The sequence below is a fragment of the Debaryomyces hansenii genome (genome assembly GCF_000006445.2).
Source record: "Debaryomyces hansenii CBS767 chromosome E complete sequence".
In the NCBI taxonomy this organism is placed as follows: Eukaryota; Fungi; Ascomycota; class Pichiomycetes; order Serinales; family Debaryomycetaceae; genus Debaryomyces; species Debaryomyces hansenii.
In genome coordinates, this window is record NC_006047.2 from 1,923,460 (window position 1) to 1,936,083 (window position 12,624).

A 12,624-nucleotide genomic window follows, 5' to 3' on the forward strand; every position below is an offset into this window, starting at 1 on the left:
CTCGATGAGCCTTCGGAGATATAAGTGTTTCGAACTTCCTTGGGCCGACGTAATGATAATCTTTCTGATTTAGCCTGTTCAACCGCAGCTAACTTCATAGAAGCCTTTGAGCTTGAACTCCTTAAAATCGTAAACAGGGGATAAACACAGCCAAAAATGACCCAGGAACTTCAAAAATATTATCAGCTCCTGACTATCTGAAGATCGACACAACTGTAAATTATTTCTAGACCTCTTTTCAATGTCACAAATGCTGAAATCCCTCCGTTAGTCTCCCCTTCTCAAACCAGGTCCAAACCGCCTCAGCAAACAATTCGGGCGCTTGTCTATTCCAGGGATGTCTCATAAGCGGATGGACAACGGCAACAGTTCTACCGTTCATGATCTTTCCAATATCAGCCAACTTTTTTGCATCTTCGGGATGGTCTGCGGAAGGAAGAAACCAGTTCCTTTTTCCGGCAGCTACAATCATTGTACGCGAAGGCCATGGAATAGGCGGCCAGGAGTCCACACCAGATAAACAACGAATTATCTCTCTACAAAAAGATAGACTACCAGATCGCAGCTCCTGTTGTATATCAGCACCATCCATAGCCCATCTAATTATACTGATGGGAACAAGTCTTTCAATCCTATTTATCGCCCATAACCCATAGGGCGCTATTCCAGCTGGATCTAGGTGCGGATAGACTTCATATCCAGATACAAACACTGCGTCGTTCACAACGTCCGAATATAAAGACGCGACACTAATAGCAATGATAGCTCCCAAGCTTAGGCCAACAATCTTTGCCTTCCCCTTGATGGCAGTTTTACGTATAAGATGAGCCAAAAGAGCCGAAATTTCTCGAACGGAAAATAATTGTTGGGGTCTAGCAACCGCTGCATCGTCTGATACGTTTTCTCCATAACATGAGAAATCTGGGATAAGCAAATGGTACTTACCCTTGGCTAAAAGAAATGGCACTACAAGGTCCCATTCACTCTTTGAAGTAAATGTACTTGGCACGAGAAGGACACTTTCTAAGTCTTCTTTGCTATGTATCAATGAAGGATACTGAGAAGTATGAGGTAATAAATATAAGTCTGCCTGATGTTGTGTTGTCATATTTCTAGCAGGACAACTATAGTCTTCAATTTCAACACAACGAATGAGAAAAGGGTCTTCTTTCTAATAGAAATAAAAAATACTAGCAAAGTATTTCATAAACAAAAACTTGCTCAACTATTTAGCCAATTAATCTCATTATGTCAAATTTAAGTTCGATCTGCAATCTCAATTAAGTCCCACATCTTACGTTCGGTAGAACCGACTCATTCCGTTATGATTGGTCGTTTCTATTAAGAGGCACTTCGTGGCGAAAAGGCAACATTATAAGGTTAAAAGACGCAAGTCAACGCATACCAACGCCGATTGCTTATCTTTAAATCTGTACATAGCTCCTTTTAGCGTTCAGCACTATAGTATGCAGATGGATAAAGATACCTTTATGCGACTTCTGACTACTCTCGGAGATAAAACCTTACTAAATACGGAATTCGCAAAGAACCAGCTGATTTAATGCTAGAGCAGATGCCATTTCATAATGTATTCTTATCTGCACCGCTATATAAGAAACTCAAACTATATTAATTAAAATGCACATAAAATATCACAAATTAGCATCTCTCTATAAAAGGTATAAGCCCAATTTCCATGAAGTATTGATTAGTTTCAGATTAATGCTGTTTCTTGATTAATGGTGTTGTTAAGATTTGTTTAATAGGTTTCTACATTTGTTTGAATGCTGAGATTCCAAACCCTGATAAATGAAACTTAAACAGTGTCGGAAATAAGCTTCGTATCTTTTAGGCAATCTCGTATGAATTGTTCTTGCTAACGATTTCTTCCATCAGAGTACCACTATCTTTAGGTGCTATGATGGGCTTCCTTGTACTATACTTATTAATTAGATCTGGAGGAGCCACATTGTCATAAGCAAAATTTAGATCATCATCCTGGAGGTTCTTGGCTACTAACATAACTTTATCCCAACCTCGAATTTCTTCAACAGGCATATCCTTGTAATGTTCTAAATACTTTTCTTCAAATCTTGAAATACGGCAATTATACGTCTTAAGCAAGCTAGCAGTATTTTTATAATAATCTCTATAATCAAGATTGTCAGTTCCCATTCTACAACTCACATTGCTATTGACACTCTTCAATATGTCCTTCAAAATTTTCTCTCTTTTCAGATGATCTATTTCTCTAAACGGCCTTTTGTTTATAAACTCCGGAATAAGCATCTCTTCGATGATTCCACTTACCATTTTTTGTTTGTGAAGAATATCTAAGTAAATAATATGGATAAACCCAGCGGATAAACCCACGATTAGTATACCAGTCCCCCACCAAAACAATTTATCTGATACCATTATCGCTGCAGGGGTCTTTCACTGAATATTGGATATAAAGCTCTGCTCTGCCTTGGAAAAGACTATTATATGTCAAAAAGTGAGTGCGAAGAATGGTCGTCTTCGACCATTTGCCTCCTAATCCTTAAAATGGCAACGGGAATCTATCTATCAATGGCGACCAGGTCAAACCCTATTCGAAAGCTCCATTAATTGTGAGTTCATTGAAATATTAATGCTGAAGTAATCTCTTGAAGTGCATATCCTATCAACATTCTTGTGATTATACTTGCAGCTATTTTATAAGTAGATTCGTTATGTGATACACTGTTTAACTACAAATACCCAACGGTCATGTGCTTCTTAGAATACTCAATAGATCAATCGTAAACCTATTTTATATCACCGTATTGTAGCATCGATTGAAGAAAATCCTCAGGGTCATCTTTCCCGTTAACCCTTTAATTCAGCTATACATAAATTTGGACGCTTTCTATGACCCATAACAACTCATCTAGTAACATCCCCAACTCCATCTAAGCCTACGCATATCCTACAGTATGTAATAATATCTAATCAATTTATAGTTCAACCCTAACCTGTATTTGAAACATTCACTTACATACTTCTTATCTATTATCCACTTCAACAGACCAATTCACTCCCAGATAACCAAATATCACAACCCTACCGATATTCAAAATATCCAGTATATTCATTAGGAATGTCTCCAGGATTTCCCAGTCAAAGAATCATGACCCATCATATGGGATGGTTTACATGATCTCATTAAAGCATAGGAGACTTTATTAAATGTTGAAAGCCATCATATATTTGAATATTATATTATTATCTTTTTAGGACTATGGCTAGTAAATAGTATCGTAGTTGTATTGTTTCAATTGGCCCACCATAATACGCGAAACTTTGACAGCATTGTTCCTGTAATCGTTCAGTTACTTTTCTTAATGTGCTCATCTAGCAGCTTATCATAGGATTTAGACCGAATCATTGGCTTTTTTGTACTATATTCATCAATCAATTCTGAAGAGATCACGCTTTTATAAGCAGAATTTATATCTTCATCTTGAATGTTTTTAGCTAATAACATAATTTTATCCCAGCCTTGAATTTCTTCCACAGGTGTATCTTTGTAATGTTTTAAATATTTGTCTTCAAATTGTGAAACATAAGATTGATATCCCAGAAGCAAGGTCCTTGTACTAGTGTATCCGTAATTAATTCCCTTTCTACGATACACTTGGTTGTTAACATTATACAAGATATCTTGTAAAATTTCTTCCTTTTTCATGTATTCGGTTTCCTTAAACGGTCTCTTGTCGATAAATTCTAGAATAACGATTTCTACATTGAATGCAAAATCATAAAATTTAAAGGTTATACCATAATAAAAAATTAATGGAATAATAATAAGCAAAAATATACCCATAACTAGTGGAGCTGCAGGCCACCAAGAGCAAGGGGTCGCTGAAATTATCCAATAAACACTCAATCCTTTCCAGGGAAAATTTGATAGAAACCAATTTGCCATTATCTGTGAAATAAGAAAAGAAACATGAAAGAAGAAAATAAGTCTGTCACCAATTTCTTATCTTTCAAATGCGACAAACGGCTCTCAATAATTAAAACCATTACAAAGCGATTTTTTACATACGTGTATGATCTCTAATTTACGATAAATGGGTATCGCCTGCAATTCGGAATCCATGATGTGTGCAATTCCAATCACCATTTGAAGCATATAAGTCCAACAATTGTCTGATAATATCTAGAGAATTTTGCAATCGCTTGGAGTATCAATTATATTCTCTCACAGAATATTCACCTACATACTTTGTATCTATTACCACTTAAACAGACAATCCCACATCTCCTAACTACACCACAGCACTAGCAATACCCAAGAATTATCTAGTATATTCATTAATAAGATGCTCCAATGGCTATGGCTTATGTACACACCCAAATAATTAACAGCGTGTTCTCAAAGTAACGCGGTTCTACACTTATAAATCGGCCGGAAACATGTAATACTCTGTTCTTATTCTCTTTTTCATAGAATATCTTATATCCTTATAGTTTAAAGTAAATATGAAGTTCTGGAAATTTTCTACTCAAGCTTTAGCTTCGTTATTGACCGCTGTATCAGTTGTCAATGCTAGCGGACCAACAGACGGCGAAGCCGCTGCGGACCCAAACTCAGCGGTTGTTCAATTAACTACTTCAGAATTCAAATCTTTCATGGATGCTAATCCTTTGGTTTTAACTGAGTTCTTTGCACCATGGTGTGGATACTGTAAGGTTTTGGGACCAGAATTTGCCCAGGCTGCTGATTCATTGAACGAATCACACCCAAATATCAAATTGGCACAAGTTGATTGTACCGTTGAAGAAGAATTATGTATGGAACACGGTATTAGAGGATACCCATCATTGAAAATTATGAGAGGGTCAGAAGCTGCTCCAGAAGACTATGATGGTCCAAGAGAAGCTGCGGGTATTGCTGATTACATGATCAAGCAATCATTACCAGCTGTTTCGTCTCCAGTCGAGACTGAAGAATTGACCTCTTTGATCGATGCTCAAGAAAAGCCTTACATTATTCAAGTTTTACCGGAGGGTTACAACGGCGATAAGGATAAAGCTAATTCTGACGAAACTTTTGCTGAAGTTGCCAACGAAAACAGAAAGGACTTGACTTTCATTTCTGTTGAAAATAAAGACTTGGTTGATTCTTTGAAGTCCAAGCTTCCTAAGGCTAGTTTGAACAAGGTTAAGTCTCCAAAGTACTTGCTTGTGCGTCCTGATTCTCCTGAAGACATCACTGAATTCTCTGCTACTTTAGATAAGGAAAGCTTAACGTCTTTCATCAAGACCGAAATCGTTCCATACTTCGGTGATATCAATAGAGATACCTTTTTGATGTACATGACTTCGCCTTTGCCACTTGGTTACTATTTCTACAATAATGAAGAAGAACGTAAAGTGGTTGAAGAAACTTTCAAGAAGTTAGGAAAGGAATACAGAGGTAAAATCAACTTTGTTGGTTTGGATGCTAATGTATTTGGACGTCATGCCGAAGCATTAAATATGAACCCAGAAGTTGTTCCTCTTTTTGCAATTCAAAACCTTCAAGAAAACAAGAAGTACGGTATCAGCCAAGAAGAAAACCCTAAGGGTCCTTCTACTAAGACTATTGAAAAGTTTGTTAAGGACTTCATCAAGGGTAAAGTAGACCCAATCGTCAAGTCTGAACCATTGCCAACCAAAGAAGAAATTGCCAACCAATCGGTTGTTAAGTTAGTCTCTCACAACCACGATGATATTCTTAAGGATACTTCGAAGGATATTTTAGTTAAATATTACGCCCCATGGTGTGGACATTGTAAGAAATTGGCACCAACATGGGAAGAATTGGCCGGTATTTTTGGTTCGAATAAGCCTGATTCTAAGGTTGTTATCGCTGACCTTGATCACACCGCTAACGATGTTAATACCCCGGTTGAAATCGCTGGTTACCCAACTTTGGTGTTCTATCCTGCTAATGGTAAGATTGACAGCAAAACTGGTCTCAGGGAAGCTGTTGTATACGACAAACCAAGAGAATTAGATTCTTTGATTGAATATATTAAGGAACAAGGTGGTCATAAAATTGATGGCAACCAATTAAGAGAATCTAAAGAGGCCATCGTTGAGGAAGATGAAGTTAATCATGACGAATTATGATCAAGCAATATATATATATATATATAATATATGTACATATATTTAGAAAATATTAAGAAGTTTCATTTATTTATTTGTTGTTCATTTATTCATTCGTTACTCCAGTCTGAAGGACCCCATATCTTCACAATCTTATCGTCACCTACTGAGCACCATAACTTGCCGTAATCTTTGCAGTTTTTCTTCGGAATATAATACTTGTTCCAATCCACTGAATTGCATAGTCCCACATGGCCTTTGATTCTGGTAATCAACTGCCCTGTCTCAATTTTCCAAATATATATATAGCCATCGACACTGCCACTTATAGCTAATTCTTCCTGTTTGTCACTTAAATATCCAAAACTCGACCTGACGATGTATTTATCTTGACTATGACCAATTAACTTTTTCCTCAAGATTGGTTTTTCTGATTTCCCTAGCCCTGAAATATCCCAGATTTGAACCTCTTCTGGCGTAATGCTAAGCAACAAATACTTTCCATTAGAAGATATCGAGCATGATGTTAATTTTCCACCAAGACTGACAGTAGCTATTTTAGTAGTAGTGGAATTCGGGTCTAAAAGATCGGGAATAGTATAAAAGTATACTTGCTTATCGTCATTTGCAGTTATCAAAAACTTTCCATCTGGTGTAATTGCTAGATCATTCACTCGATAGAAGTTGTTCTGTATATTATTTGTCTTATCTTTATTTTCGCCGTCGTTAGTTGAATCTGTCTTATCATTACCATCTTTAATATCACTTGAACTAGCTTTTTCATCGTGATACAACCCATTCTCTTCAGTATCGGCATAAAAATCGAAAAGCTCCTTCCCATCGATGTTGAAAGCCTTTAGTACTTTATCTGGCGATCCAATTATAAATTGAGGATCAGCTGTTGTAGGCAAAAATTCACACGACCATGTTTTGATACTTTCACCAAGTGTGAAAGAACTCCTCAAGAGTGCTACTTGGCTATCCAGTTCAACATCCATAGATCGAGTTATTCTCTTGTTGTTTTTTTTAATATCCTTTATTGACCAGACTCTTACTACTGTATCCAAGCAGCAACTCACTAAATATTCTTCATTAGGTTCCCAGCAACAATAAATTATTGCCTTATTGCTTCTTGTTCGACTTTTAATTCCCTGTATATCTGAATCCAATATAGCTATAACCTCAAAGTTATTCAAAACATCATATATTATTAACCTCCCATCCAATGAGCCTGTAACCAAAAGTTTCCCCAGGGGGGAAAATTTTGCAATCCAAACTTCATCGGAATGCTTATCCAATGTAGTTATCAAAGTTGAAGGGAAACTCTTTTTATATTTTTCATTTATTTCACTATAAAGTGGTGGAAGGAAAGTTTCCCCTTGTTTCTTGGAATTGATTCTAGGTGGTAAATAATAAGGAGACTGTTCCTTTTGGTATGCTGTAGCATTTTCGATCAATTTATCAAGATAATCAGGTGGTATATCAAATGCGGCTTTATTTGTAGCTGGATTTCTACAGCTATCTTTGAAAATAGTACACAAGTGCTTATCAATAAGTGTGTTTCTCAATTCATCAATAATATGTGGTAAGGATATTTGATTTATGGTTGTATCAGCCAAAAGCACTTGGTCATTTAAAATCATTTTTGTTAAATCAGCTAATTCTATCGGTGACTTCATTACTAATGGAAGTAATAAAGTAGATTCCTTCTCCCTATTTAATAATTCAACAAGGTCAGGCTTAAAGTTCCACATGGATCCAACGATCTCGTTTATATTTATGGACTTGAGTGCATTTTGTATTTCATCTAGTAAAGGGCATAAATCGTCCCGCAAGATAACGAGTAAGTCTGGAACAGAAATCGGCGTGAAGCTGTATCTTGATATGTCTCCCACTAACTCAGCTTTATGATATTGCTTGCTACTATTAAAAGCATTGACCACTAAGCATTCTAAAAAATATGTTCTTTTGATCAAATATGTTATAATTAGAGTGCAAACTCCCCCAATTGTATCAACAGAATCTTCCTTCAAATTCAACGCTTTAAAAAGGTCAATTCCAATATTATTAAAGTCTTGGGGAATATCGTCGACGTTCATGGCGCTCTCCTCGGGTAACATTATATAGTTCAAATACTCAATTATAGTTGCATAATTTCCTACGTTCAACTCTTCATAAAACCATTCAATGAATTTTAATAAATCACTATATTCATTCTGATCATTATGATAAGGAGATTCGGCTTCATGAGTAATAGGGTTGAAGTGAATATCTTCTGATATTTGTTCCGCTAAATTACCATATCCCAATTCAGCTAGAGATTTCTGTATTAGCTGCAATTTAAACTGCTTAGACGACATTTAAATTCGATTAATACCTTATCAAATTCATGGATGTTAATTTAGTATGGGGAACAAGAATTTTAAGGAGATTCTCATGAAGGCAAAATTTATACACAAAATTACATTGAAGTGCAATTTAAAAATTACTATAATAGAGCTGCAACTTATGCAAGGTTACGATATCAATTGTTAGTTATGTCATCTAGAAAAAGACATAGGATTAGTGTAGTGTGTGGGTTCTGTAAAAAGCGGAAAGTTAAATGTGATAAAGGTAATCCATGTTCAACTTGTATCAAATATGGCAATCTGGAATGCCATTATCATATACAAGGTGTCGATGTTGTGAACAACAAGGTAAATGATGCAGAATATATAGTGCAAGATGAATTACAGATTTTAAAAGCTAAGATACGGAATCTTGAAGAAACGCTTACAACAAGTAATGAATCTTATAATGAAGACTCATCTATTCATAACAGTAGCAAAAACGTGCTAAGCCAACCATCTAAACTGGAAAACGGTATTAGTTGCTTTGGTGGGTATAATCCAGTTGCGTCGCCAGATGAAACAATCAACTTTTATGAAGGATATACGGCAGTTTTGGATGGTGAGCCTGTCAAGAGAAGAAATTTTGGTCCTTTGGCATGGTTATCATTAATTAAGGTTGATCCTGCATTGACTATGCTATGGTCCTTTATTCATTCGAAGAAATTGCAGAAGCTGAACAGTTGTATGACTGAAGGTAATGGTAGTTGCTCGAGCCCAGAAAAACAATTCAGGGAGAGAGAATCCAATGATGCGGGAGTTAATGATCTCACCCCGTATAAAGATGTACCTCAGAGTCAGGTATTTGCCCCTAAGCTTATACCAAGTTCTTCAAATACTAGAAATAAAATCAATGAAAAGGCTATGTTATTAGGTCTAACCTTTTATGATGGAGGGATTGATGAGGAGTTGAAACTCATTGAGAAAATTGAATTAGTATTGCCTAATAAAAGAATAATTTGGAAACTTATTGAAAGGTTTTTTACGCATTTATATCCGTTCTTTGCTATTATAGACGAACTGTACTTTAAATCTCTGATAACTCAATTGCTTGGCCCAGAAAGTTTCGATGACGAAAAAATCAGTAAATTGAAGGTTGAGAAAAGATTAGACTTTGCTTATTTGGGATTATTATTGATTGTATTACGCTTGAGCTACTTGAGTTTATTCTCAAATATCACTACATTAAATGAAGCTAAATTATACTCAAATGACCCATCGCCGCAAGCTCAGGAATTCAGATATTTGCTAAATAATCCTATCGATATTGATGTAATTGATGTGGCACAACTATGTTTGAATCAATTTGACTTACTAAGGAAAGCTAATATGGCTATAATGCAATTGGCACTCTTTACAAGACTATACCACATGTATGCCCCGGAAGATGGTGATGGGTCGGATGGAGGTGATTCACAAGTATTTACAGGTATGTTAATTCAAATGGCAATTTCCATGGGCCTAAATAGGGATCCTGATAATTTTCCAGATCAATTTAATGATGAAAAGACGAACAATTTGGGCAGGAAAATTTGGTATCTTCTATTGGTAAATGATATGAATAATGCGATGGCAATGGGATATCCAATGAGCACGAGCATTGAAATTTTCGATACCAAGGTGCCGTATTATAAGAATGGAAACGGTAACATAAATGATATTGAATTAGAAAAAAGTGTCATTTCTTCCTTCGGAAGGATCGAAGCAATTTATGAGCCTATGTCAAAAGTACTTAAAATGATCTTGAATGTGAGAGGGAATATTAAATTGTCAAAGGTAACAGCTGCTCTTGATAATTTAGAGAAAAGCTACATGAACGAGTACTGTGATCTAAGGAACTCTTTAGATAATGAAATTTTATCTAAATCAGATGTTGTCAAAAAGACGTTGAAGATGAAAATATACTTCACCTGTCATTTTTTCCGAGTATCCTTGTTTTTCCACTTTTACAACTATTACGAACGCAAAAACAATTATGATTTATCGTTTTTTTATCTAAAAAAGATTTTTTTGATTACCGTACTTGATTTGATGCCGTTTTACAATGATATATTAGAAAGCAATCGTTTGATTTTCAAAAATTCTACAGATTTGGTTATAACCCCAAGTTTTGAGCTGGCTATTCACAAATCCATTGTGGTTATAATTGCAACATTGATCAAAGTCCAGTTGACTATATTGGATTTGGAATTAAACTATAACCATGAAGAAAGACTCCTTAGTGATCTAGATTATAATCTTCACTTTAAAAAGCTAGAAAGGCTTTTGGATCTTCTTAATAAAAGTTCCAAGGTGCTTCTTGACTATATATCTAGATTGAGTAGCCGGTATTACTTTTCTTGGAGAATATCTAAAGCGCAGAATTTTTTGATGGATACTATTTTGTCAAAGGAGTTCTATGATAAGAACATTGGAACTTCTAAAACTACTTTGCTTAACTTTACGAGCCCAATGTTAGACGAATTAATCAATATTTTCGAAGATTCCCTAGCTTCTATTAAAGAAAAGAAACATATGAATAGACGGCGCAGTAGAGTAGAGGTACCAAATTCGGTTCCATCATTCGATAATGATACAAGAAATGGTTCTACTGATTCAGCCAGTAACTATTCAGATAATTCCTCTAATGACTTCGGTACAAACGATTTTATCCAGAACGATCAAATTGATAGTATATGGTTGAACATGATGTCGTTGAAAAATGAGAATGCAAACACCGGAAACCAGTTCAGATCTAACCAAACAGATAATATATCACAGGAGGCCGGAATTGGTGAATTCAGCAGTATTCCCAATTATAATAACTTTGGCCTTGACCGTAATTCTAGTGGTAATACAGGGAATGGGAACTATTCTGCAGAGTTTGATGATATATTTGAAACATTTCCTATAGATGAATTATTCAAAAATTTGAATTAAACATTTTATGTTAGCTAGCATAAAATGTGTTGTATATATTAATTTAGCAAATATTGTGTATATTGTGTATTATGATCCGTATTATTTTATTGTATCATGTAGATTACTGGCATTCCCATAAGACCAAAGCATCTGGGATATTCAAAATCATAATATGGGAGTCTTTTGAATATGCACTAATTGATAAACAATGACTTTTCATTAGGGAGTCGAATGTAGAAAAGTCTACTTCATCAAAGGTATGCTTATATACCTCTTGATCTGGTTTAAGTTCCTCTGTACTTCTTTTGATAAACTCTGGGATTTGATAACTCGAGATATAATCATCAATAGTTTCCGTCAATTGCAGTGAGTTAATGTGTAATAAGTTTAAGTATTCATAAATTGTTTGGCTTTGTTCATGGAAATCAACATCATTAAGATCTGGGTAACATCTGACATTCAATTTTGACGGCTTTTTAGTCAAACCCCCAACCGCTTTACTCTCATCTTGCAAAAACGAAATATTGTTATTATTATTCGTATGAACTTTGACTGCACTATATCCAAAGACAAATTTAATTAAATGATGCATCTCATATGAGATATCTTCTTCCAGCGTAGACAGTGTAATTAAGTAGCTGTAGGATACATGGTTTAAAGCACCATGACCTTTTTTCGATTCCATAATTTTTTTAATCAGTATTCCCTTCTGACTCTCAAAAACATTTGGAGCCGACTGAAACGTGCTTTTATTCAATTTAAGCTTAATTTGACGTGTGACTGAACTGAATTGAATACTATCAACAATATCCAAATCAGTATTATCCCAAACTTGATGCATCGGAATCGCTTCAATTATTACAAAATCATCTGAATTGCATGCGGATACCTCTTGGATCAATTCAGGTAGCTTCTTAAACTCATCAAGCTCAAACTTTTGAATATTTCCGGCTAGCATAGCAATATCCAGAGGCAATGATTTCGAGTCAATAATCACGCTTACATCGTGTAGAATAGGATTGCTTTTGAATATTTTCTCTATTCTTTTATGAACAATATTTTCATCCTGTTGCCTCCCCGGGGCTATAGTTATAATGCAATTACTGGACATTAATACGATGAATAAGAACTTATTTCTACAACAGCTTCCGATGGTTTCAATATCTATATATATAATATGCAGGATATTAGCGATGAGTTGAGTTTATAGATA

General features: G+C 35.3%; 7 protein-coding genes across 7 annotated transcripts; 2 read left to right on the forward strand and 5 right to left on the reverse strand. All coding sequences in view use genetic code 12, as the record gives it.

Annotated features, from left to right (window-relative positions):
- Positions 1 to 244: 244 nt before the first annotated feature.
- Positions 245 to 1,108, reverse strand: DEHA2E23562g (DEHA2E23562p; the record flags this gene model as incomplete). Its single annotated transcript, XM_460324.1, has 1 exon — positions 245 to 1,108. One exon carries the CDS (start codon positions 1,106 to 1,108, stop codon positions 245 to 247), a length of 864 nt encoding a protein of 287 aa, XP_460324.2.
- Positions 1,109 to 1,848: 740 nt separating this feature from the next.
- Positions 1,849 to 2,418, reverse strand: DEHA2E23584g (DEHA2E23584p; the record flags this gene model as incomplete). The annotated part of the gene is made up of 1 exon (XM_460325.1): positions 1,849 to 2,418. One exon carries the CDS (start codon positions 2,416 to 2,418, stop codon positions 1,849 to 1,851), a length of 570 nt encoding a protein of 189 aa, XP_460325.2.
- A 931-nt stretch (positions 2,419 to 3,349) lies between these two features.
- DEHA2E23606g (DEHA2E23606p) lies at positions 3,350 to 3,847 on the reverse strand (the record flags this gene model as incomplete). The annotated part of the gene is made up of 1 exon (XM_460326.2): positions 3,350 to 3,847. The coding sequence occupies one exon, from the start codon at positions 3,845 to 3,847 to the stop codon at positions 3,350 to 3,352; it is 498 nt and encodes a 165-aa protein (XP_460326.2).
- Positions 3,848 to 4,509: 662 nt separating this feature from the next.
- On the forward strand, positions 4,510 to 6,144 carry DEHA2E23628g (DEHA2E23628p; the record flags this gene model as incomplete). The annotated part of the gene is made up of 1 exon (XM_460327.1): positions 4,510 to 6,144. One exon carries the CDS (start codon positions 4,510 to 4,512, stop codon positions 6,142 to 6,144), a length of 1,635 nt encoding a protein of 544 aa, XP_460327.1.
- Positions 6,145 to 6,233: 89 nt separating this feature from the next.
- DEHA2E23650g (DEHA2E23650p) lies at positions 6,234 to 8,483 on the reverse strand (the record flags this gene model as incomplete). The annotated part of the gene is made up of 1 exon (XM_002770490.1): positions 6,234 to 8,483. The coding sequence occupies one exon, from the start codon at positions 8,481 to 8,483 to the stop codon at positions 6,234 to 6,236; it is 2,250 nt and encodes a 749-aa protein (XP_002770536.1).
- Positions 8,484 to 8,660: 177 nt separating this feature from the next.
- Positions 8,661 to 11,429, forward strand: DEHA2E23672g (DEHA2E23672p; the record flags this gene model as incomplete). Its single annotated transcript, XM_460329.1, has 1 exon — positions 8,661 to 11,429. One exon carries the CDS (start codon positions 8,661 to 8,663, stop codon positions 11,427 to 11,429), a length of 2,769 nt encoding a protein of 922 aa, XP_460329.2.
- Positions 11,430 to 11,532: 103 nt separating this feature from the next.
- Positions 11,533 to 12,522, reverse strand: DEHA2E23694g (DEHA2E23694p; the record flags this gene model as incomplete). The annotated part of the gene is made up of 1 exon (XM_460330.1): positions 11,533 to 12,522. One exon carries the CDS (start codon positions 12,520 to 12,522, stop codon positions 11,533 to 11,535), a length of 990 nt encoding a protein of 329 aa, XP_460330.2.
- Positions 12,523 to 12,624: the final 102 nt, after the last annotated feature.